The sequence below is a fragment of the Vicia villosa genome, linkage group LG2, assembly GCF_029867415.1.
Source record: "Vicia villosa cultivar HV-30 ecotype Madison, WI linkage group LG2, Vvil1.0, whole genome shotgun sequence".
NCBI classification, from domain to species: domain Eukaryota; kingdom Viridiplantae; phylum Streptophyta; class Magnoliopsida; order Fabales; family Fabaceae; genus Vicia; species Vicia villosa.
The window spans coordinates 143553644-143581065 of record NC_081181.1 but is presented as its reverse complement, the minus strand read 5'-3'; the positions used below and the strand labels follow the sequence as shown (position 1 = coordinate 143581065).

General features: G+C 32.5%; 1 protein-coding gene across 1 annotated transcript; it reads left to right on the top strand.

Moving 5' to 3' along the window:
• The first annotated feature begins 24805 nt into the window (after window positions 1-24805).
• LOC131646948 (transcription factor bHLH18-like) lies at window positions 24806-26938 on the top strand. Its single transcript, XM_058916875.1, has 4 exons — window positions 24806-24941; window positions 25102-25620; window positions 25821-26189; window positions 26281-26938. Exons 1-4 carry the CDS (start codon window positions 24903-24905, stop codon window positions 26356-26358), a joined length of 1005 nt encoding a protein of 334 aa, XP_058772858.1. The 5' UTR covers window positions 24806-24902; the 3' UTR covers window positions 26359-26938.
• Window positions 26939-27422: the final 484 nt, after the last annotated feature.

The window sequence follows — 27422 nt, the reverse complement described above, 5'->3', positions numbered from 1 at the left end:
ACATAATTCCTCGAACAAGTCTTTGTTTGGAGTCATGTGCCAAGTGCAACCTGAATCCATAATCCACTCCTTCTTAGAGTCACTGCTTGAAACCACAAGAACATCAGATGATTCGAAATCATCTTGAACAATGGCAGCGTTGCCATTATCCTTACCTCCATGATATTTCAAGCGTTCAGGGCACACTTTTCTTGTGTGACCCTCCTTCTTACAATGGTAGCATCGAATGCCAGATGCTTCGCCACTGTAAGTCTTCGACTGGCTTTTGCCTTTCTTCTTGTCGAACTTACCATCCTTTCGTAAGAGTTTTCCTTTAACGGCCAAACCTTCGCCAACAGTCGAAGGTTTATGCTCCTTTCGTTCATTCAAGTCCTTAGAGTACAAGGCTGATTGAACTTCTTCAAACGTCAGGGACTCCCTTCCATACAAGAGAGTTTCTTTGAAGTGAGCATGTGATCGAGGCAAAGCGCACAAAAGTAACAGCGCTTGATCTTCATCATCGATCTTCACATCAATATTTTCAAGATCAAGAATCAGCTTGTTGAACATATCCAACTGCTCAGCCAATACTTTGTCTTCAATCATCTTGAATGAATACAAAGCTTGCTTCAGGTAGAGTCGATTTACCAGCGATTTAGTCATATACAAACTTTCAAGTTTCACCCATAACCCTGATGCCGTTGTCTCCTTTGATACCTGCCAGAGAACCTTATCACCAAGGCTCAACAAAATTGCGCTGTTGCTTTCTCGATCATATTCTTCTTCTCCGCTGCCGTCAATTCTGCATTCATGGCTGCCTCTCCCTTCAACGCTTCCAAACACCCCTGCTGAACCAGTAGGGCTTTCATCTTCAAGCGCCACAGACCGAAATCATTCACTCCGGTGAACTTTTCAATCTCATACTTTGTTGAAGGCATCTTCTCCACGCTCACCGCACCAATTTGTTGTGAATTCAATGCCAAGAACAAAGTATAAAACAAGGAAGAAGAGGAACACAAGAATTGGTTATAACTGCTATTCTTTCACTTTCTCTTAAAACAAGATTACAAGTTTACAAGAATAACAAATAACCTCTCTCACCCTAAATTAGGATTTGCAGCTTAGCAATGATGAGAGACTAGTATGCTATTTATAATAAAACTTAACATACTAACTAATGGGCTTTTTCAGCAAGGCCCATTACACAAGCCAACTTAATACACAAGCTAACTTAACAAATTAGGGTTTAAACACTAAAACCTAATTTAACATGCTAACAACCCTAGCATCTTCGACATCTGCATGCTAGACCCATCTTCGACTACAGCATGCACACTTCGACACCAGCATGTGAACAATCCTTCGACTTCATGCTTAACTCTGTCGAACTGTCGAACCAAGAAGCTATCTTTCGACAATACTAGAGTTCGATCCAATATCTCACAATACTTATAGTTGTGAATTTGTTATATCATTGTTTGTTCTTTTCACGTTTGCTTGTGTGTTGTTAGGAATATCCGGACAGAAGTAACTTGAAGGAACTTTCTTTAATAACCGGCGTCGAGCTTACGACGTAAAACAAGCATGTTTATTCTTTTTAGTTTGTGTTTAGTTTAGGTAGTGTGATGCAATTGTTTAAACAAATTTAGATTGAACCAGTTCTTAAGTTTCAAATCTTCACTTTTAAATTTGTTTAGACAATTTCATCCGGTCTTTTAGTTTGTGTATATTAATAGTTGTGTGTTTGTCTTTGAGCTTGTTTTGAGTAGCTTGAGGAATTTGAGGTGATTTTCCAAGTTTGATCGTTTCGACTTGCGAGTGTATGGTAATGATTTTGTTAAAGTTTTGTACACGTTCAAGGTATGTGTTTATCGCTTTCTAGACATTAGCATATTCATGATACTTAGGCTTTTTACAACTTTTATGTCATTCATTCTTTTGTATACTTGTTCGTTTGTGAATCACTTTAGTTTCCAACTTTTTTGTGAGGTAGCTTTCCATTGTTCACATATGCTGGAGACCACAACTCTTGTTCTAACTGGATTTTATTATGCTTAATCTTTTGTTTGTGTTGATTATATGAAAGCATGAAAAGGATCAAGGCATTTTTGTTTCATTTTGAGCACAACTACCTTGGCCAAATAGTCAATTCACCTTGTGAGTGTGTGATCATTAGTACCTCCTTTGAGCCTTTTTGTCAATGTCCATGTTGTTTTTGCTAAATGCTTGTCTATGAGTGTTTGGTTCTCATTTTTGTATGGATATTGATTCTTTGTTTTCTTGAACCCTTAACCATAATTTTTGGTTTGAATTTTTACCTTGCCTTAGAAAGTAGGGAGTATTCACATTTTGATAATATAGTTGAATTCAAGTTAGGGAGAGAATGATTGTGTACTTATTGGTTGATTGCTATGAGGTTGAAAGAAAAGAAAAAAAAATATGTGAAAAAAAAAGTGAAAAGAAAAAGAAAGAAAAAAAAGTTTGAATAATTGTGCAAATAAGTATGGTGCTTTGGTGTGAAATGTGGGTTGATGAGGAAGTTTGATTGGAATTTTGTGTTTGAACTCTTGTGAGTTGATCACTCCCTTAGGTTTGGGCAAATTTTTGTTTCGATTAGCCTTAGGAATTATCCCTTGTTTGTTAACCAAGCCAGATTACAACCTTGAAAAGTCCTTGTGATTCTTGCATTTGTGTTTTCAACATAATCTTTGGATGACTGCATAATTTAGTCTTTTGTTTACAAGATTGTGGATGAGTGAAATTACCTTATTTTGTGTGTTTGTCATCTACCGTTAATTTTATTTTGCTAGGTGTGATTCATTTTTGAACTAGTATTGTTTTAGAATGTTTGGTATATTATTTGTACTTTGCGTTTGTTTCATGTTTATGTTATCATCATAGTTTAGTGGTAAGTGTTTACTTTGTGTGTACCATTTTTCATTTGAGCCATACATTTGTTTCCGTTTTTCAAAACTTGTCGATTCGTGATTCTTTGGTTGATCGCTTTCGTTTCTTTGAGTTGTTTGTTTCTTGTTTGAGGACAAACAAATATAAAGTTGGGGAGAGTGTTGAGTGCCAGAAATTCATTATTTTTACTATTGTTTTGTGGCACTTATCGATTCTTTTGTATTATATTCTTTGAATAATTCTCCGCTTTTTGTATAAATATGTATAAATAGGATTTAATTGAGTTTTTATTCATTTATATACCATCTGATAGTTTTCTATTCATTTTGTAGATATTGAGTCGCGTTTGGAGCACGAGCAATAAAGTGCCAAAGACACGGCTTCAAAACGCGCAATTTTGAGCGACGGAACCAACGAATCATCGAATAAATCTCAAAATCAAATCAAAATAAATCATCAATTTAGTTGATATTCATTCATTATTGAATAGAGCATGGAATAAGCTTTCCAACGCTTCGAACCGGGCGCAAATCGGAGTTACGGTTCTCAAGTTATGGCCGAAATAGTGCAGAATTTTTCTGCTACTGGTGGCACTCGCCAGGCGAAGGATTAGGCTCGCCGGGCGAGCCCGACTGGCCCAAAAATGTGATTTGCTACTGCCTGAAGTCGCCGGGCGAACCATTTTAGTTGTCGGGCGAATCAGTGTCGGCAGAAAACACAATAAAGCTGTTGGAAATCATTTTTTCAATTATGGTTGGATATTTTAGAGCTCCAATCCATCCAATAGCATTTTTTGAGTGGAATGATGCTAGAAAACACATTGGAGCTGTCAAATGGATGATCCAGGGTTGAATCCTTCATCAATCAGAGCCGACAAACTGGGAGATTTTTGGGTTTTTCTCCATTTCTTCTCTTTGTAGTTTCTTTTGTGAGTTTTGTTATGTATATACTTTGATCTCATGTATATTTGTTGACTATTATGTTATATAAAGCTTGCTTTCATATTTTTATGGATTATTGTCTTAGATTGTTGCTATGTGTTTGAGTTGCTATAGAGATGTAGGGCTCTAATGCTTATCTAGGATAATTTTTTATTAACTTAATTGCAGAGATGGATTAGGTTGATAATCACTTAGTGTCAGTGCTTAATGCGTCTGAGTGGTCGTGTTTGTCTGAGAGATCGACATTTACGGGAAGCTCGGATTTCTCATGTGTTGTTTAGGTGTCTGAGAGATCGTCACTTAGATAATGTTGTGGGTTGTGTTGTTGACATGTGGTAATATTGATAGGTTACAAGTTGAGTATATTCGGTCAATAAGTTTAAGTTTGTGAAGAGTAGATTATATGCAATACTTGATAGTTTCTTCTATTTGAAGAATGAATTTATTTTGTGTTCATAAGTTAAATTTCCCTATTTACCGTCTAAACCCATTAAAACCCAAACTCATAACTGTGGAAATTGTTGAACGGCAGTTCAATGCACTAGTCCCTGTGGAGACGATAAATTCCCGGATAAATATTTCCAAATCTTTTGTTGCTTGCCGCTTTACCGCTCCAACAGTTACGTGGAAGGTCTTCTGCGCAGAAAGACAACAACGTGCGTAATTTTGTGCATATCAGCTTTTGTAGAATTTTGTCTTGTAGTGCTTGACCTTGTCCATCCACGTTTTCAGCTCTCTTGCACTCCAATCTTCAAATTGTTGCCACATTTTTCCTAATGCCATAGACCTTCATTCCTTATTACCTTATTTGTATCTAAGACTTTGCTAGAAATTGAGGTTAAAGTGATACTCTAGTTTTGTCGTTCCAAAAATTATCATGCAGCAGTTCTACACAAGTGACAAACATATAAAAGTCACTAAAGAAAGCATCTATCGCACTCTTCACAAAATTAACTAAAACATCAAAATAAACTTAAATTAACCTAATAAAACTCGCTAACAACAAAATAAAGTCAACTACTAAGGGCTTAAATCTCTCACAAATAGTGAGTTATCAAAATTCCCACCACACAAGACCAAAACCTTTAAAATAAAAGGCTTGATACTAGCACATGGGGAAGTCCCAAAAGTGAAAAAGAAATCTTTACTACCAGACCTCAGGTATGAACCCCCTCACAAAAGTAGGAAAAAAGGGTAAAGCATATGGGATATGGTTGGATATGTTCAAATAGATACCTAAAAATGTTGGAGACAATGTTAAGTATTCAAGTTTAAAGAAACACCCTCCTGATCAAGAGGGTCAAATGGTCAAGCTAATGATCTTAAAGAAGGGTTGCATGGGAGGAAATCCATAAATTTGTATGATTTATTTTGCTTGTGTGTTTGTTTTTTTTAGGAATAAAAAGAAAGCTACACAACAAAGAGTCCATTCACCTCCTACCAAAAGATATGCGTCAACAAATGTTGATCATGAGTGGGGTAAGGCATAAGAGTAGAGCAACAAAATCAAAGTTATTTTCCATTTCCTTTGCCTTAAATATTTTGTGATATTTCTCTCTCAATTTTCTTTAAATATTTACATTGGGGACAATGTAAAGTTTAAGTATTAGGGGGGTATATTATTTCTTGACTTTTGTGTGTGACTGTTGTTGAATTCTCCCTACTTTTGAATTATTTGAAAAGTTTTAAAAATGTGATCTTATACATTGTAAGAAAAAAGCGAAAAATCTATGTGATATGAGGTCCAGGCTTAGTGATTTTAGAAAAGATTTAGTGGGTGTGCTTATCTGAACACATAGAGCCTCCCAATTAGATATTAATTAAGAAAATATTGACTTGCAACCTTTGTGTTTCATTGAATTTTTTCTAAACATCACACATTTGATGGTCTGGAAGTTTGTTATTTTTGTATGTCATGCGTTAATTGAGTTGAGGTAGAAAATGAAAAAAATGAATAAAAGGAAGTGGAAGACAATTGTGCCTATTAAGTTGGGTAACCCTCACTTGATTATTCAACCCAAAGGAGATTTGATCCCCAATGCTTAAAATAGGTGTGAATAAAAGGCGTTTAATCAGAGTAAGTTGGACAATCCTCATCCAACTATCCTTCACAAAAGTTGTATGATCTCTAGTGAAAAAAGTCTTCTCAGCTCAAAAACACCACATGATTTGAAAATATTTTTAAAATGGAAAAAAATGCCCTAATTTTGATCATCATTGTGTTTTGTAAGTGAAAAATAGTAGGAACTACGGTTTATAGAGAAAATGTAGTAAAAATTTTATCTTAGAGGGAGGCTCTAGTAAGCGTTCTTATAAGAACCTTCAGTCTGAACAAAGTATAAATAATATAGGATTTTTCGTGAGTATCATACTTGCATTCCTTCAAGATTTTCCTTAAAAGCTTGATTTTTCCTAAATTTCCTTATGTTAGTTAAATTGCTTAAGGACAAATCATTATTCAAGTATGGTGGATTTGATCACTAGTGTTTTTATTGCTTTTTTACATTTATTTTATCGTTACTTTTTTTGGTATTTTGATTTCCATTTTGTTTGTTTTACTTCTGTATTTTAGTTTTTCTTTGTTTTTCAAATGTTTCGAATGAACAAGAACAAGGTATAGTGCATAGGATGAAAAATCGAGATAGAACACACAAAGATTTCACACGAGGAGGGTTCCATAACACATTACATTGGATGCTATGGACAGACCATAGTGGACACTATGACTGTAGGCGGTGCAACATCACCCTCTTCCCAAATCTGGCATCCATAAAAAAAATAAAGGCCACCATGGGTTACTCGTATTAGGTGCTACGACCGTAGTGAGCCTTACACCAGCCTCAATTTCCATTTTTTATAGATCAAATTTCTTTAGCCCTTCAATTCTCAGCAGTTTCAATTGTTTCCTTTCATCACAAAGCCTTGTAATTCTGAGTTTAGGGACACCAAGCTATACATAATTTTAAATTATCTCTTTTTAAATTTTTTCTACACTTTATCTACTGCTAAGTTTAAGTTCTTGCTACTGTTTGTAAATACTCTATAGAGGAATTGTACTTATTATTTCACTGAAATTCAGGTTATTTATTCTCTTTTATATTTCATCCAATATGTTTATGTTTTCGTTTAGAATCAGTGAGTAATCTCACTTTAGCCTTACACTACTAAAAATATGACATTTGGTTAAAGGATTTTTACATCAGGTATCAAAATATATGATGTAAAAAAATTTTTTCAAAGGATTTTACATCAGACATTTATTTCCAATGATATGAAAAATATCTGATTTAGGGAAAAACATATTTGACTTGCTTGTAGTAACAAACCATTAGAGTAATTTGCATAGTTATATAATTTGCATATAACTATTAGAGTAATTTGTTCTATAGTATTAATTTGTCATACTTGTTTCAATAGAATTATGAAAATCGATTTTATGCACAATCTTTCTATTATTATCATTATATAAATGATTAATGTTGTGTTTTCCAAAGTTACAATAACTTGATTTTTCATGTTAAGGTATTCATATCAACAAGGGACCGTTGACTCTTGGAAATATAATAAGTGCGCGGGGATGAAAGAAAACAAAATGAAGGAGGTCATGTACCGTATAGAGATAGCAAGTTAACACGGATATTGCAGGTTCACTTTTTGTTTGTTAAAGAAATAATTTTATTCTACTTGGTGAAATAATTTTAATAGAGTGTCTTAACTAAGGGTGTGTTTGGTTCAAATGAGGGGGAGGGGAGGGGAGGGATTTTAATGAAGGGGAGGGAAGGGGAGGGGAGGGGAGGTGAGGGGATTTTTTTAATTAGATGGGTGTTTGGTTCAAACGAGGGGAGGGGAGGGGAGGGGAGGGGAAGGGAAGGATTTTAATTAAAAATATGTTTGGTTCAGGAGGGGAGGGGAGGGGAAGGGAAGGATTTTAATTAAAAATATGTTTGGTTCAGGAGGGGAGGGGAGGGGAAGGGAAGGATTTTAATTAAAAATATGTTTGGTTCAGGAGGGGAGGGGAGGGGTTTTATTAATAATTTACATTTTTATCCTTATTATCTTATATAAGTGTTACAATATGATATTCAAATGTGAAAAATTTATACATATTTTTTTGTTAGTAAAATTTTTTATATTGGGTGACTAAAAAATTATAATTTACTACATAACGTTAAAAAATTGAATTCACTTAATTTGAATAAAATGTTCAAAAACAAATTAAACTATATGTTGATAACAACTTTGAAATCGTAATGAATTATTTAACACATAAAATACATAAAATAATATATTATTAAATATAAATAGTTTAAATTTTTTAATAAAATAAATAAATTAATTAAAATGAAAATTTTAAAATTTGATATAAAAGAAAATAGGGTTAAATATACAAACCCCCCTGTAATATTAGGGGGTTTAGGTTTTAGCCCCTGGTAAAGTTTTTTTTTGTAAAAACCCCTTTGTAATTTCTAGATTCCTTCAGATAGACCCTTGTGCAGTGAAGATTCTAATTTTTGATGACTGGACTGTCTAGCTGGATTTTTATTTATATTTTAAAAGCCACGTGGAATTTCTTTATTTTTTAAATATTAATTTTTTGTTTTTTTTTTACGTTTTCTTAAATTATTTCTTTATTTTTTAAATATTAATTTTTTATGTTTTTTTTTTACGTTTTCTTAAATTATTTCTTTATTTTTTATGTTTTTTTTACATTTTCTTAAATTATTTTAATTAATATTTTTTATGAATTATTTTTTAAATTATCAAAATATTAGATTTGGACCTTCTAGTTTTTAATAGAAGAGAAGCCCATTTATTCAGCCTGTTTTCAATTCAATGAAGCATATGATTGTATGGTATATAAAGAGTAGTTTTGTTCCTACACACATCGATGTGGGACTATAAAGCCCCAAATGTTTTCATTTCTTCCGATTTTGATATTCTGCTAATGCATTCTTCTGCCATTCCTGCAAGTAATCCTGTTAATGCATCTACTCCATTTCATATGTGTTCATTCTCAACAGAACTCACCTACCCAAACAACATGAAACGTCAGACATGCTAATAAGGAAAACTGCTGTCAAATATATTTTTCATTGAATTGACTGAATATGGAAAACTGCATTATTCTATTTTAGAAATATCATATTAATGATGTTGCAGTTGTGAAAATTTTGGCCAATGGTTCATTGTGATATTATTTCTTTTTCAATACTGTTCAAAATACAATAAGAGCCAGATGAAATATGGTGAGCCACCATGATTATGCATGCAAGACTAGATGATACTGCAAGTTGATCAATTTCAACAGTAGTAACCTTTTGGACAAAATTATTTCAACACCATATTTTGGAGTAGAAGTATTTGTTTTGTTTTCATTTTCGTTATATGTAAACCTCTCTTGATTCATGTCTTGTGATGCTTCTCCATTCAAATAAAGTCTTAGGCCTCAAATTTGTTTTGCTCCTGGCTTTGAATTGACAACAAATTTGAGTTGCATGGATAATTTGTTGCTTATCAACAGTAGATGAATGGTGTTGTTTAAAATCCTTCTTTCTTTCTTTTTTGTTTTAAGTATGGAAGCTTGGATACTCAAGTAGAGTTAGGACAATATGAAGCTATGATGCAGGAACCTTTTGACAAAGAAAATTTGAGATGTGCTTGTGTTTTTATATTAATTAATTGAAATTTTTTTACTGCAGCTATAAGGTGTCTATGTTAGTATCTCAACCTTATAAAGCTTAGTATGCTTCATGCCATATGAAAGAAGTTATAGTTTTCAACCATGGATCTTAATACATATGTCATTGGTTTTGATTCTTTTTAAAATACATATGCTCTTTTAACTCTTGGCTTAGGCATCTTCAAGTACTTTCACCTGCAGATATGCAGTGTGTCAACTGAACATATATACTGGAAGTACAATTATTGGGTAATGATAATGCTACATGAACACATGAGCTGCAGTTTCGGTACTCCATTGTAAACCATTTATTGTTTCCAACTTCTAAAATGGCAATTTTTTTTCTGTTTAGACTACAAATTTTCATGGTTTGTTGATGATGATCAGTTGGTGGTGGTTCGGGTGTGAGCCATTTGAAATGAAGTTTGGATGGTAAGAAAGTTTGTATAAGCAGAATGTGAGAGGACTACCTATTGTGTTGCTTCAGTAGTAGTGTTTATTTTCTACACTTTTAGTCCCACATCGTTTGTTGAATAAACAGAATAAGTGTTTATATAACAACCAAACATATAATGCTTTAAAATAGAAACAACGTGAGAGTAAGTGGCCCACTGGGCAACTAATGAACAATATTGGGCTTGTACCCAAATATATTATTTTAAGAATTTAATAAAATAATTTCTAAAAATAAAAATTATTTAAGAAAACGTAAAATAAATAAATAATACAAAAAAGTAAATAAAATAAAAAAATCAAATAAATAATTAAATAAATTACACGTGGCTCTTAGGAATAAAATAAAATAATAATCCAACTGGACTGCCTAGTCATTAAAAAAAGGAATCTAGGCTGCACGGGGGCTATATCCACGGAATCTGGAAATTATGAGGGTGGTTTTAAAAAAAAATCTTTTACAGGGGCTTAAACCGAATCCCCCTAATATTACAAAAAAAAAATCTTTTACAGGGGCTTAAACCGAATCCCCCTAATATTACAGGGGGGCTTTATATATTTAACCCAAGAAAATATGATAGGATACATAACAAAAGGACAATAATTTCAAAATAATTTGAAGGTAGAGAATAATTATAATAAGTTGATATAAGCAATCAAGAAAAATCACACAGGAGAGAGCAATAAAACAAAAGAAAATGAATAATTTTAAAATATTAAAATTAAACTGAGGATATTATAGTAATTATAATAATTTTTAAAATATTAAAGTTGAGACTCTCTCCCCTCCCCTCCAAATTCCTCCGATTTGGAGGAACGCAAAAAGTGTGTTTTGGAGGGGTTTTGCTCCCCTCCCCTTCCCTCCCCTCCCCTCATAAAATTTGAACCAAACACATTTAATTAAAAATATTCCCCCCCTCCCCTCCCCTCCCCTCCCCTCCATCTACCCCGAACCAAACACACCCTAAAATTCTAATACAAATTACTTGTGGTATTTATGGGGAGGGGAGTGTAAGGTTCAGTATGATATTTTTTTTATGCAATACATTTACTCACATCCTTTCGATTGTTCTACTTCTGTCCCAAAGCGCCGCGGCATTTTGAGATCTTCTAAAAGCCGGGTTGAAACTGATGAGCGCCACATTTTGAGATTCCCTAAAAGCTGGATATAATAACTTGGAGTGGATATTTATTGTCAGCAAATGTGATTTTGGTGTTGTCTACTGAAGCTACAACTCATCTTCTTGTGGATTGCATGTTGGTATTTCAAGTGTGGGAAAGAACTTATAAATGGTTGGTTATTTTTGTATGTTTTCACTGGTTTTGTTGTTGTAGTAGTCCACCGTGTGTAAACTTTCTTATAATTTTGTACATTTGTGTGTATCCTAGATTAGTACTTTTGTAAATCAATTGTTCATTTTAAAGAATATATATGTGCATCCTAGCTATTTGGTGCAATGAAATTACCATTCACTGGTTATAAAAATATAAAAATAGCGACCTAAATGTAGTCTGTGTGATGTTGAAAAAATATGAAAAATAGTGACCTAAATATGGTCTGTGTGATGTTGGAAAAATATGAAAAATTAGGTATAAAAAAAAATTACAGGGAATCCACCTCGATTTACCTAAAAAATAGTCTAATTTTCATAGCAAACATATTACATCAGACACGCTTTACAACTGATGTAAAAACCTGTATTTTACATCGGGCGGCCAACCGATGTTAAAACTGACATTTTACATCGGACCATTAAGCCAACCGATGTTAAATATTACATGTATTTAAAAAAATAGAATTAATCCACTATTTCACATCTGACGTAACAGACACCTGATGTGGTAGGTGTATTTTTCACATTGGGCTGCTACCGATGTAAATTTTTTTTATTTACTACATCACTTGACTTTACATGGACTCAGAACCGATGTAAAATGTACGTTTCGCCCTATGTAAAAAGTCGTTACTACACTAGTGTTAGGGTCATGAGGACCATCCAAAAGACATACCTTATGTTGAATGAAAGCTCTGAAAAAGTATTTGTTATAACAATCTTTAATCTTATTCAATCTATTTCTTTTATGCACATAATTAATCCCTTTACAAAAGTAGAGGTAACTTCATACATCAACCTGGCATACTGAAAGCTGAAAGTTAATGTGTGAACCTAAAAATCAAATAAATAAGTCAACACACAAAAGTAGTTTAAGTCTATTCGAGAAAGCACAGTCTAATTGCAAATAGCTAAATTGGACAGTTACAATAACTTATAAATGATGGACCGAATTACAACTCAAAATAATTCATTCCTTAACATAGGAATATGACTTGCAAATAGAGTATAACGATACAAAAGTAAAACAAAACAAAAGACTCAACACAACTAAAAACGCGTTGCTTAATTCTCAAGGCTGAGTCTTTTACAATGGAGAGCTCATCCTTAAATAGGCAATAAAGTTTAGCTGCAAAGCCTTTTAGGGTTTGTACCTCTAAATGTGGTTGAAATCTGTGAAGCATTATGCTCCACATGTTATTTCCTAGTTTGAGCTCATAGAAACAGAATGTCTCACACAATGTCATGACATCTTGCTCCATATATTGTCCATTAAAATGACCCCAATCAGATGTAACAACAGTTTTTCTCTCAGTTGCTTGTATATTCGAAGAAATAGATGACAATTTTTAATTAAAAATAAAATAAAAAGAATGACGTCATTTTAAAAGAACTAAAAACACAAACTATAATCGTTGGAATTTGAGATGTGTTCATCACATAGTTTTCCCCTCCACTGTTGAGCTCAATCGAGGTAACAAACTATTACTCCCTCCGTTTTTTATTATAAGTCGTTTTGGAGAAAAAAATTGTGTTTTATTATAAGTCGTTTTACAATTTCAATGAATCATTAATACTATTTTTTCTATTATACCCTTAAGTATTTATTATTTTCTTTCTTTAGATTATTTTAATTTGTCTTTCCCATACAATTAATGAAGGACAATTTAGTAAAATCTTTTATAATTTCTCTATTTCATACAACAATTATTATTTTTCTTAATATGTCTAAAAATGTCAAAACGACTTATAATAAAAAACGGAGGGAGAATTTTTAATTAAGAATTAAAATAGAGTAAGGCGTCTAATTAATGAGAATTTTCTTTGATGAATTTCCTTATCGAAATAAAGTTTTATTAAAAAATCTATTAATTTTAGCAGCTATGGTCTCTATATATATGACTTATTTATATTTAGTTAAAATTTTCATGCGGTGAATGTATTAAAATCATTGTTGTGTAAAAACTTCAATATAAAAGAATTTAGAGAATAAACTTGAGAAAAATAAATAAATAAAATATTTTGATATATAAAAGTTCAGAATTAAAAAAAAAAAAGAAGACAAATATTACTTTAAATTATGTTAAGAGACCTGAGAAATTGTGTCTAAATATATGCATTTTAATTTGTATAGATTTATTTGAGTTTATCTCCTAACATAAATTTTACGATTCTATTTGAAAAACGTTTATCAAAACATTATGACATTTTTATAATTCATCTTAAATTTACTTTTATAAATTCTCTAAAATCGCTTATGAATTGCTTTATAGTATATATAAAAATAATTTAAACTTTATTTTATGTTATAAAAATAATTTCATGCAAATTTATAATCATAAACGTTTAGTTTGATATGCATCCAAACATATTCTTAAAGTGTCTTCTCACATAGGCAATCGAAATGTTTTCATTTTACTATATAATATATTGTATTTTCTTTAAATTTAAATATAATCTATCATGGTTTAAAAAAAAAGATGCGGATAAACCAAGATGCTTCCTACAAAATAATCCATAAGTATTCTTTATAAAAATAAATAAATAAAATCCTTAAGCATTTATATTATAAGCACGTATGATCCATCTTGTTTCCAATTATTACATGTGTATGTTTTTCTTCCTGTTTTCTATAACTAAGAATCCCCTTAAAATATATGTAGATAGATATTCCTATACATCATCTTATCTGATGAATAAATAATTTCATGAGATCTGGAAAGAATATTCAGGCATATATGTATAGTACTTTTCAATTAACAAGTGTTTCATTATAGCTTGAAATGTTAATTAGCAGTTCTAGTTGCATTCGTGCTGGTTCATATTTCTTAATATTTTGTAATTGAGACAAGATCTGATAAAGATTAGACGTTAAGTACAAACAAAATGAAACTAAATATAAAATTATTTCTTTGCTTCAACAATGTTTGGATGACAAAAGAAAAGCTCACCAACAAAAACTTGACAAGGTCAATAATTATAATATTGCCACTATTTTCTTCTGAAAATAATCATGCATTCATGCGACTATGTGAAAACATATCGGCAGAAGGATTACGTTTTAACTAATGTCTTTTTAATAATAGTGAGTACTTTTTATTTTTATAAAAGAGAGAAGAATGGAGACATTTTAAAGATACTTTTTTACATGTTATTTGGACAAGTTTTAATTTTTTCTCTATAATTTTTTTTAATTGTATTTTTATAATATAATTTATTTTTTGTTTTTCTTCTTTTGGACATAATATCACCCCTACAATGTGAGTGAGTTATGTTTTTTCTCTTGGTTATTTCTAGCGAGTTTTGTTTTTCCATATATTTAATTATATTTAATTTGTATAGTATTATATTTGAGTTGATCATATCGATCATTGACCGACTATTCTGAAGGAGCTCTAACTTTTTTAGAACCTTCTTAGCACGTGAAAACTATCTTGCAGATAATTATAGAGGATTTAGACTTCTAGTGCATCCAACGACTCTCTGCAACTCATGCCTAACATATATATATATATATATATATATATATATATATATATATATATATATATATATATATATATATATATATATATATATATATATATATATATATATATATATATATATAAAGCGCACGAATTCAGATACTCAATTTTAAACTAAATTTCAATTCTCTTTTCTCACTCACATACTAACTTGAGCGTTGGGGTGCTAATCTTACAATCCAGCCCCTCCCCGCCGTATCAAAATCTTAGATCGACCGTCATTCTTACTCCATTTTTGGTTCCAGTACAGAATAGTGGCGTGGTTTGTGGAAATCGACTTCAGGCGGTTCTCTCATTTTCAACGATCTCATGAATATTTCTTCGATTCGTCAATTCAAATTTTTTCCAGGTCATCGAATCGAGAGCTCTCAAAATCGAACATGAGGATCCATCGTGTTTGATCCACTCAAGTAGCACATCAACTTTGATTTCCTAAGTTTTGAAATTTATGATTTCTAAACTTATTGGTGATGATTGGATCCAAAGTAGTGATCAATCTACCACCTCCACCTCCTCCGCAAGGATTTGGGAATTCAAGAGAAGAGGTTCCATTACATCCAGATCTACTCTAGGCTCGTCAGATGGCTGAATATGTTCAAGTTCCTTCGGTTGGACCTTCAATTCTGCCGCCAGCTTCACACCGTGAAGTTTTATATGATTTCCAGAGACTTCAAGCTAACCATAGATTACAAGGCGTTGACAAGTTGATGAACAACATGTACAACATCACTCGACAATAGAACTTGCAAGCTTTAGAGGAAAGGTTGCTTCGATTGGAAGAAAACCTACATTATGCGTCTCTACAAGGAAACACTATTTAGGAAGCTATGTATAAGAGAACTCAATTTATCGTCTCTAAGATGACCGCAGAAAGGAATGATGAAGCTCCTAAGTCGAAGAACCAATAGAGGATCAAGAAACGCTAGAGTCCTCCCCAAAGCTTCGGGGGAGATCGAAGAAGCCACGCTCCTCCCAAGTACCAAGCAGAAAATCAGCCACCAAAAAGCCAACGGAAACATCCTCCATGCACCCATATTTTGGCACTAGAATACCTAAGTCCATGGAGAAGCCTCCCAAGCTAGGCGCGGTGTGAAGAAGTTGTGTTTCTTAGCTTGATTTTGATGAAGACAAAAGCTTATCTTAAAAGAAAGATCAAAGAAGAAAAAACTTAAGATATTTATGGAAAAGTGTTGATATATGATTAAGCTAATCAAGATAAGAATCAAGTTAAATGATCATGTTTAAAGGTTCATTACAATTCATGATATACCCTTTAGATGCTCAAAATACTTCATACAATTTTATATCTAAAGTTTGTAAACTATCATGCATTAAAATTCAAATATTACATTTAAAAAGATGATTTTTCAAGCGAACCAATTGATTGACACATATCCTCAATCAATTGTTTCAAACATTCTATTTTTGGTAAATTCTGGCATTTGAACCTGTCATAACAGAACATTAAAACCGCCACAATTCGCACTGGTTTGAAACAGTATTTTAAATTTGAATGTATATCTATTTTGTGGCAGTTTTTAAAGTGTTACTACACATTGGTTCAAAAATAATAGCAGTTTCAAAGCACCGTTATTTTAGTGTTTATTTATATATTATTTTGAAAAATATGAAACATTGTGATTCAAAATTATTGTCATTTATCATGAAACGTTTTTAAAATATTGTATCAAATAAAAGAGGCATAATGGAATATAATTAAGTAAAAAAACATTAGTTTTTCAATCACCTCTTTCATACATAATTTTTTACATAATTCAAACAACTTTTTCAAGTGTTCATTTCCATAAAAAATGAAACTTTGTGCATAATTTTCATATCATTGAAAAGAGTTTCATTCATATTATTCTGAGCACTTAAGTATATATGTTTGGATTGTGATCAAGAGAAAGAGAAGATCAATTTCTACATAATTGATAAAAATCTTACTACTTCATACTTCTTGTCAAAACTCAAATTTGTGTATTTACCTTGTTATCAAGGATTGTTGGAAACAAGAGAGTGAAAAAGAAAGGATTATTATCTTTTTTTACTTGCCAAAACTCATATTGGTGTATATACCTTGTTGTCTAGGATTGTTTGAAACAAGCGAGTAAAAAAGAAAGGATTGTTTTCTTTTTCTACTTTATAAAATCATAAGGTAGTTTGCCTTAGTGATTTAGTTAGCAATTTGTGTATAGAGGCTAGAATTAGGCTTGTACAAGTTTGCCTTAGGATTGTTTTCTTTACTTTTTTATATTTTACCGCTTTCATAAACACCATCAAACCAGAAAATTAAAGCAACACATCTCTAAAGCCAAAAAAAATCGATCAAAGCACTACAAAAAAACTCAGTTTTACCAGGTGAAAGCCACCCCGCAAATACCAATATCACCCTGCAACGCAACAGTTGCGAGGTGGGCTAGCCACCTCGCAAAAACCTTAGTCGCAACTTTTTGCAAGGGGATAGGCACCCCGCAAATTTGCCAGGTGTTTTCCACCCCGCAACGTTGCAAGGTGAAAAGCACCCCGCAAACACGCTTTCCAAGAGGTACAAGCACCTTTGTTCAGTTGAGTCAGAGCAGGTGACACAGGTGATTCTGCAATGTGCCTTTCACCCTGCAACTTTGCTAGGTGTATAGCACCCCGCAAACACGCTTTCCAATAAGTACTACCAACTTCGTTCAGTGTGACACAGATGATCCAGTACAGGGATTGCAGTATGTTAGGCAACTTGCGGGGTGAGTTGCATTTAGCAATATTTGAGTATTTAATACTTGCAGGGTGGATTTCACCTGACAATTATTTTGACATACCTTGTTTATTGCACAACGCAAGTAGTAACATATATAGTAAAACAAAAATATTTATATTATTCTAAATATTTAGAAGAATATAAATATAATAAATATTTAAAATTCAGTTTTTTTTAAAAATACTAAATTTATAGTTAATTCTAAATATTTAAATTCATACTTAATATAAAGAAATTCATAATTAATATAAAGAAATGCATATTTAATATAAAGAAATTCATGATTATCCAAAATATTTAAATTCAAAATAATATTCACTTAGGATCCGGGTCGTCCGCATTATTTTCGTTTTCTTTATCATTCTCGTCTACTACTCCTTGGTTACCAACCGCTCCAAATCCACCACCACCATATTGTTGTCGAAAGAATTGTTGCATTTGTTGCATTTGTTGTTGCATTTGTTGTTGTATTTGTTGTTGCACTTGTTGTTGAATTTGTTGTTGAGTAAGCATCATTTGCTCTTGTGAAAGTCTCAATGCTTCCTCTAACTCCATTTGTTCTTTTCTCAATGCTTCATTTTCACGTGCTGCTTCACTCTGAGCTAGTTGTTTAATTGTTTCAGTTATTTCAGGGGTTAATGTCGGAGGACGTGAAGATCCTTCCCCATCTGCAATTCTCCTAAATAAAGAATACCTATCCCCTTTTTTGTAGTTTCTAGCTAAAGGTCTTGTAGCATAAATTTTTCCATTTCTCTTCTTTCCCTTACTTGCTTGCAACCACAAATACTGATCAATAGCTGGATCAAGAGGATATCGTCCATGTGGACCGCCTAACTCAGGATGTATAGCTAAAAACTCCTTCTTCAACCTTTGGTACCCCGCCCACACATACATAAATAAATAAATTAAATGAATACATAAAAAATATAGAAAAGAAAACTAAATGTCATTCCATAGAAAAGAAAACTAAATATAACCTTTAATATGAAGCCATCAAACTAAACTTCAAGAACCTTAAATATGCACTTATTGGATCACATGAGAAAAATGGAGGCAACATCAAAACTTAATCAATAGCATGGGGTTCTATGAAGAGATACACATAAACCAACAAGTCATCACACAATTTAATTCAAACATCAACAACAAGGATATCATCATATATTCAAAAATTTAGTTAGCAATTAACATGTTTGTATTAAAAAAAGAACAATTTCTTGCATGTGGTATGGAGCTGTAATTTGCCAAATGTTGATACGTTATTCTTTAGTATTAATGATTGTTTATAATAAAATTTTAAATAAAATTATAATAACTAACTACAATCATTTTAAATCTTGAGAGAAGAAAGTAATGATTTTTTTAAAGTAACAAATGATAATTTTAAATAAAATTCTATAAAATGAAATCTTGAGAGAGGAAAGAGATTATTTAGAATAAATTATAATGAATGCATTAAATTGTATAATTGCAAATTTAAGTGGTGTATTCAAAATCAAAAAAAGGTAGTAATTGACTGAGGAGAGGAGAGTGAGTATCACATTAAATTGAATTTGTTGAAAAAGGTAATTGGCAGAGGAGAGAGAGTATCACGATATATTGAATTTGTGCTTGAAAACAGAAGAGAGAAACTTGGGTGCAACGCCAAAATTCTAGGGGGTTCAAAGACTAGAAATGGTCTATATCATGCATATATTTATAAAATTGAGGGGGTGCAATTGAACCCCCTGGACCATACGTGGATCCGCCCCTGTAAGGAATAACTACATTTCCATTTAGTAACATCACTATAAATATAGTACAGTTAATTTACACTATAAGAACAAGACAGAGTTTCCCATTATATGTTTTTGTCTACTTGTGAAATATAGCGATTTGAATTCTGGTGATAACGTCCAACCTAGTAATCTAGTAACATTTATTTCGCTAGTTGAGTTAGGTTAGAATTTGCAAATAGCAATTAGTTGCTTCTAAGTTCTAAACAGGATTATTTACTTTGATGCAAGGTTGTGAGCATATTTACAAAATACAATGACATACTAGTGGACCAAAGAATGGCAGCTGACAAAGGAATGATACCAGCAGACCAAGAAAAGAAGCCATGGAAGAATGGCTTGATAACCTTTGCATCATTCATGGTGTTTGGCTCAATACCTCTACTATCTTTCATCATCCTTATACCATTTACAGATAATGATTCAGTCAAATTTATTAGTGCTTGCCTTGTTTCATCACTTGGCCTTGCTCTTCTTGGTGTGACAAGGGCAAGAATTGCTGGTCAAAACATGATGTTGACCACAGCTGTTACTCTTTTGAGTGGTGTCATAGCTGGAGCTGCGGCTTATTTAGTAGGGTGGTTGCTAAAGCATGTTGCAGGAATAGAAGGTTGATAAACTATAGCGGAATAGGGAATGATTAGCAATGGCAATCTTTTTTTTAGGACTGTTTTTGGCAATGAAAGATGAGATTAGTACACAAACTGGCCTACTCATCCTGGACAAAGTCCTAATTTTGTACGTATGTCTGTTAGGTTTAGGCAGGTTATAAATGCATTTGAGACTTAGTATTTAGTTGTATTGTAGCTAATTTTCCCAAAGAAAAGTCTAATGTGTGTGCTTGCTAGTCAATTTTTGTGGTGACGGTTGGAGAAAATATCAGTTGAATTTCTGCACCTATTTCAATTCAATTTTTGTGGTGTGATAGGTTTAGGAATGTGATGCTCACATGAATGTATTACCATTATTAATCCATATATTCTATGAACTTATATATTCTATGTTCACTCAACAACAGAACCCTCAATAACAGTATATTCACACTTATATATTCTATGAACTTATATATTCTATGTTCACTCAACAACAGAACCCTCAATAACAGTATATTCACACTTATATATTCTATGAACTTATATATTCTATGTTCACTCAACAACAGAACCCTCAATAACAGTATACTCAACAAAGGAAAAACAGAATGATGTGAGACATCTCTCTTCCAAAGAGGGCAGTTTCAAAAATTTTCTAATGGAAGGATTCCAAAAAAAAACGATACCTTTATTGATGGTGAAACAGAATCTGAAGCAGAGGATCCCGTGACAAGAGCCGAGAAGAATGCTTCTAAAGTTAGTGTTCCTGATTCATTCAAATAGTAATTATTTTCAATTATATCAATGAGCCAAGAAGAATGCTTCTAAAATATCATACCCACATGAATTGATTCATATAAAGTTCAATAAAAATGAGTAATTTAAACTATTTCATACAATCAATTGCAAATAAATTAATCCATATGTATACCTTAATAATGGTTTGGAGGAAGAAAATGAGAAGAAATCCAGCAACTATTATAGTTAAAACGCAGCAACAAGAGGAAATTTGAATCCAACAACTTTACTTGAGTCTTGATGTGTTGATTTGGGGAAAAAAATAGGATTTTTAGGGTTTCTTTTGTGGTTTTCGCAAAGCAACAAGAGGAAATTAGAGAGAAAACGCAGCAACAGGTTCTGAAACTGGGGAATGGAAGTGAAGAGGTGTGTTTATTACGAAACATTTGCGAGGTGAAAAACACCCAGCAAATATATTTGACGTCAAGACTTGCGGCGTGCTATCCACCCCTCAACTTTCGTGTCTGACACATGTCCCCACTACTCTCTATCATCATTAATTTCCAAATTTAATTTCCCCCCAATTTTATTAGAAAACTTGCCAAGTGCAATACACCACGCAATAAAAAGAGACGGTACAAGTTGCGAAGTGCACTCCACCTCGCAATATATGTGTCTGACAAAGCGCCCCTGCTACTCTGTACCAACATTAATTACCAAATTTATTTTTCTTCAAAATTTTCAATAACTCTTGCGAAGTGGTGCTCACCCCGCAACACACAAAAGCGTTGATTCTTGCGGGTGTAACGTACCTCGCAACATTTGTGTCAGTAAAATCATTAGCTGGTCACATGCCACCCTGACTTTTCAGTAAATATAATATTTGATTTTTCAATAATTTTTTTAAAACATAATTGCGGGGTGATAAACATCCTGCAACCTTTTTTTTCAAAATTTCAAACCTCCCTCCATACGTTGCGAGATGGAAACACATTTATATATATATTTTTTATAAAAACTGGGTTGAGGGGTGAAATGCACCCCGCAACGTCAATAATTTGGAAGGTGTATATCACCTGGCAAACTCACCCAGCTAATTAGCTTTTTTCTTGTAGTGAAGCACCTATTTCACCCCCCTCTTAGGTGCATTCCATACTTACAATTGGTATTAGAGCAGATTATAGGTTGTTCCTAAAGATCTAAAATGGCTTCTTCAAATGCAAATTCGGGTCTTAGAGACAGTGGTAGCAATAAGAAGCCTATTTTGTTCTGTGGTGAATATTTTGACTTTTGAAAATCTGTATGAAGGGTCATCTAGAGGCACAAGGAGATGAAATATGGGATGTTGGAAAAAAATGATCTATTTAATCCTACTAGCGTTGTCAATGGCATTGGTACAACCAAAATCAAAAGTGCTTGGGACCAAAATTATAAAAAGAAAAAACTTTATGACAAGAAAGTGATACACTTGCTTCAAAGAGCATTTAGCATGGACAAGTTCTTTTGTGTTTCACAATACACAACGACAAAGAAAATATGGAATACATTGGTGGAAACTCATGAAGGAACCATTGAAGTTAAGAGATAAAGATTGAACACCTTGAGTCAAGAATACTAGTTATTTAGAATGCAGAATAGATCATAGATACTCAAAATCTCTATTGACTCAAATAGATGATAGGGTTCTCTTGCCAATCCGATCAAATACTTCTATAGATACCATTTTTAAGTCAGAACGATGCTCATGTCTTCAATATGTTTTGCACCAACAGATATACCTACAAATATCAACTTATTCTGAGACTTCTAAATAAACTACACCACAGAGTTCTATACCATAACCAAACCACCACGAAGTTTATAAGATACATATAGCATAGCAAAAGCTTCAAAAAGAGATATAATATCCTTTAGAATGACTCAAGACCAACTCAACCACCTAAAGATCTTATACCATTGGGCTAAGACCACATCACAAGTGATAAATAAATGGGATAGAGACTTAAAATACATCCAACAAAAAACTACAACAAACCCCAGATGGTTCGTGAGGACCCTACGACTAAACAAAATTTCTCTAAAAATAAACTTATCAAGAAGGAGTTGTCAAGAGAAGATTACAAACTTCGCTAGTGCAACACCAAAGCTAGGATCGATGATAAACATATTAATTAGTAATCAACCACTAACATTATTACTTTTGGTGTTTCTATGACATGTAATCATTCCAACGTTGCTTAACACATAAGAGTTCTATTTTCTGATAGTTTTCTAGGTTAATGTTGATGCTCCTGCAGCGCCATGCTACAAGGAGTTTTTTTTTTGCATTCGTCTTTTATTAATTGGATCAATTGCAACATTCATGAAAAACCAAAGGATGTCTTGGTCCTTCAAGCTTGTGGATAAATTATTTCTTGAGTACACTACAAACTTTATGGGATTTGCATACAATATTGACCATGCCATCTCATTATTGATGTTATGACATGACTATTGAATTTTCTTATGAAATAGTTCATTGTCTTGTATCAGATTTTGGTCTAACCCATCCTTACAAAACCGGCTTGAAAGGTGAGGGAGGTCACTCTATATAAACTCTTATAATGCTCTATCTTCTAACCAAAGTAGAACTTGAGATATTTCTAACACACCCCTTCCGCCCAACACTCTTTTGGATTTGGTGCATGAATATAATCGGTGGGTGGCCTAGAATCCGATCGATAAGCTCTGATCCTATATTAGATTTAAGCATAACTCAGCCTTGCAAAACTGACTTGTAAGCTTAATGGTGTCACTCTATGTATATTCTTTCTATGCTCTATCGCCAACTAATGTGGGATTTGAAATCTTTTCAATAAGTTAGAATTTGACTCAATTTTATCATTTATTTTTCATGAAAATAATCATTGCAGTGAAAGAATTGCAACTCTTAATTTTCATATTGATGATGTGCAATGATGGAACTCAATTCCTTCTAGGAAAGTGTTAATTGGTCTATGTTACATCATTTTCTTCTATTTAAATAAATTTATTATTGCTGTGAGTTCAATACCAAGAACAAAGTATAATGCAAGGGAAGAATAAAGAACAAGGAAGAAGTAGAACACAAGAATTGGTTATAACTGCTATTCTTTTACTTTCTCTTAAAACAAGATTACAAGTTTACAAGAATAACAAATAACCTCTCTCACCCTAAATTAGGATTTGCAACTTGCAATGATGAGAGACTAGTATGCTATTTATAATAAAACCTAACATACTAACTAATGGATTTTTTCCACAAGGCCCATCACACAAGCCAACTTAATAAACAAGCTAACTTAACAAATTAGGGTTTAAACACTAAAACCTAATTTAACATGCTAACAACCTTAGCATCTTCGACACAAGCATGTGAACACCCTTCGACTTCTTGCTTAATCCTGTCGAACCAATAAACTACCCTTCGACCATACTAGAGTTCGATCCAATATCCCACAATTATGATATGCAAATATTATTTGATTAATTTGAAGTTTGTTTTAAGACAATTTTTTAATAGTAATATCTTTTTTTTCTCATCTGTTATATGACATATAACTCCTTTAACCTTTAATTCAACTTGTTCAAACCAATTGAACAATCTCATCTATCTTTTGATTATTTGAGAGGTCAATGTTGCCATGTAAAACATTACACTCTTATTTTATTTATCTTAAACACCTTTAGTTGGACGGTGTGTATAAATCAAAACTCCTTAACTCAAATAACTCTTAATTTACCTCCTATTTTTGATTTTTTTGAAGTATTGGCAATTTACTAATTTTAGCAAGCTAAGAAACCAATAAGACAAAAACTGATATATTATAGCTGGAATATGAGAATATAACATGGAGACAACCCGACATATCTTAGATTTCAGAATCATTTCATGATCCAACAATCTTTAAACCTTAAAATTTCTCAAAGTTAAGGAGAATAAGATGATCATAGAACCCATAGTTTGACTAAATTTAATAACGAGTAAACGGGTATCAGCCGCATTAGAAACATTATGGATTCATTTTCACACGTGTATGAAGCGTGTATGCTGCTTCTATATATAAAACACTAACAACTATGCCTTTCTCACCTAAGTTTTCTTCGATTCTAAGATTTCAATTGTTAAATTTTCTTCAGTTTTTCAGTGCATGTTCCATACCACTTTATCAAAATAAATCAAATTTCTTGGAAAGAAACTGAAGATGATGGAAATTGTGCCCCCAAACTATGTGCCTGAACTTGTAAGCATACCTGTTATCTATCTATCAAAATAGTCTATCTTTAAATTCTTTTTTTTTTTTTGATAAGCAATGGTATCTTTAAATTCATATATTATTTTGCATATAGATAGATAGATATGAGAAGTAAACTTACTCTTATATATTGATTACTTTTGAACAGGAATTTGAGGATCTCAGTTTCTTTCATCAATACCCTATGGCTATGGATTCTCTTTCATGTCCATTTGACAACTTTGACTTCAACTTTGACAACAACTACGAAACAGCACCAAATTGTTTACCACTTGAAACTCATCCTGATGATCACTACGTTGCTCAAACAAGACCAACCAAGAAGATCAAGACTTTAAGTGACACGGAACAAGCCGGTGATTACTTGATAGTCTCAAACCGTAGACCTACTTCCTATTCATCACCTCAACTCATTTCTTTTGAGCACTACAATGCAACATCAGTTGTTTCTTGCGAACTTTACGATCTCGATTATTCTGATGTAAAACCTAAACTCCAGAAAGGGTGTAATGTAAACAAAGAAATTGCCGCAAATTATAATATCCGAGTGAATCAGACGAGGAACACGATTCAGGCAAAAGAACATGTAGTGGCTGAGAGAAAACGAAGAGAAAAGCTCACCAGAAGTTTCATTGCTCTGTCTGCCATCGTTCCTGGCCTCAAGAAGGTATGACCTTAAGTAATCTCTGAGATCCAAATTGAGTTTGTTATATTTTTATTGAGAGATATATACATATATTAAATTAAGTATCCTGGTTTAACCTAATTACTGAATTAGTATTTAACCTAATTAGTTTGAACCAGACTAGGAATATATAAGTATTGAATTATTTTATTCATATATTTATGAATTTATAACATGTGTAGATGGATAAGGCTTCTGTGCTGGGAGATGCAATAACCTATATGAAAAAACTACAAGCACGTTTGCATACACTAGAGGCACAAGCTGAAGACAACAAAAAGACTGGATCTGCAATACATGTGAAGAGATCTGTTATCTTCACTGATAACCATGATGATGATAACATTAACTCCAACAACCAGACACTTCCTGAAATCGAAGTAAGAGTTTCAAGAAAAGATGTACTCATCAAGATTCAATGTGACAAACACAAGGGACGTGCCTCTACTTCTACGGTACTAGGAAAACTAGAAAGCCTAAATCTCACAGTCCAAAGTAGTAACTTATTGCCCTTCGGAAACAACATTGTTGATCTAACTATTGTTGCTCAGGTACATAAATTTTTAATATATCAGATTAATTAATTCATTGATTTTCTAAACCAAGATGATCATAATTCATAGTTAATTAATTGTCTTGCAGATGAACGAGGAAAACTGTGTGAAAGCAAAGGAACTTCTAGGAAGCATACGACATGCATTAATCATCAATAATAATTAACAAGTTGAAGGAATATTACTTAATCTACATGGATAAGTTTTTTCAACAACTATTTTTATCATCAGTGCTTTCAATCTTTTTGGTCCTTGCTAATGATTCTGGAGGATAACATAGATGAAGGAAAGTCCTGCGGTTGGAGAATCTGATATCTTTTTCCAATTTTCACATTTATGATTCATTTGTTTTGCAAGGGTTGTTTTGTTGTGTTCAAGGTCGGTGTGGGGAATTTCAACAGATGGTGCCAAAGTGTTTTTCTTCTGTTGTTGTTTTTTCATAGTTGACTTGACTGATTAACTATGTTAATTCCACACATGTGTAATTGTTCACTTTTTTAATCATTGTTAGGATGGTTTCTTTTAGAAGGTTTGACATACTACTCCGGCCGGATTTATAAGCAAAAGTGCTCTTTTTAGATTCATTGAATAATGAATGTATCTAATCTACATAATAGACAAGATACATTTATTATTCAATGAATCTTAAAAGAGAATCTTTGTTTATAAATAAAGCCAGAGGGAGTATTGTATAGACCTCTTTCTTCCGTCTTTCCCGTTGTGAAAAGGTTCTGATTTGGTAGAAACTGTGCCAACTACTTTTTTTTAATAATGTTTTCTTTTGTCGTTTGTGATTACTTATTTTGTATAAAATTCTTATGAATACAGTCTTGATATCGACTTGCTATATTTTCTAAATTATTTTGTATTGTTTGATCTCCCTCCAACTCACTCTATCTCTTTCTAGATCTATGTGTATATTATATGTAACAAGTTACATTCTTGCAGAAGCTGTCGTTTTATAGAGACGTCATTGATTAACTTTATTTTATTTTAAAAAACACTACTTATTAGGTCTGTCTAAATAACAGAAAACTTTTTTGTTTGTTATAAACATAGGCAGAGTTGGATAACAGCATCTAAAAATTCACACAGAAAAAAATTAAAATTGAATGTAGTTGATCATAGGAAATTTTCAGTCTAACAATCTCAGCATTGTCAAATTAGGGATGGGCAAACAGACGGTTGGTCGGCCACAAAACAAAAAAAACTTCATCCGCAATTAACCTG

What these genes read in the sequence shown, in the direction of transcription:
- LOC131646948 (XM_058916875.1), top strand. Translation starts at nt 24,903, where the DNA reads ATGATGGAAATTGTGCCCCCAAACTATGTGCCTGAACTT. An exon ending in CAAACTATGTGCCTGAACTT is followed by an intron (nt 24,942 to 25,101) that starts GTAAGCATACCT and finishes ACTTTTGAACAG; the next exon opens with GAATTTGAGGATCTCAGTTT. An exon ending in ATCTAACTATTGTTGCTCAG is followed by an intron (nt 26,190 to 26,280) that starts GTACATAAATTT and finishes ATTGTCTTGCAG; the next exon opens with ATGAACGAGGAAAACTGTGT.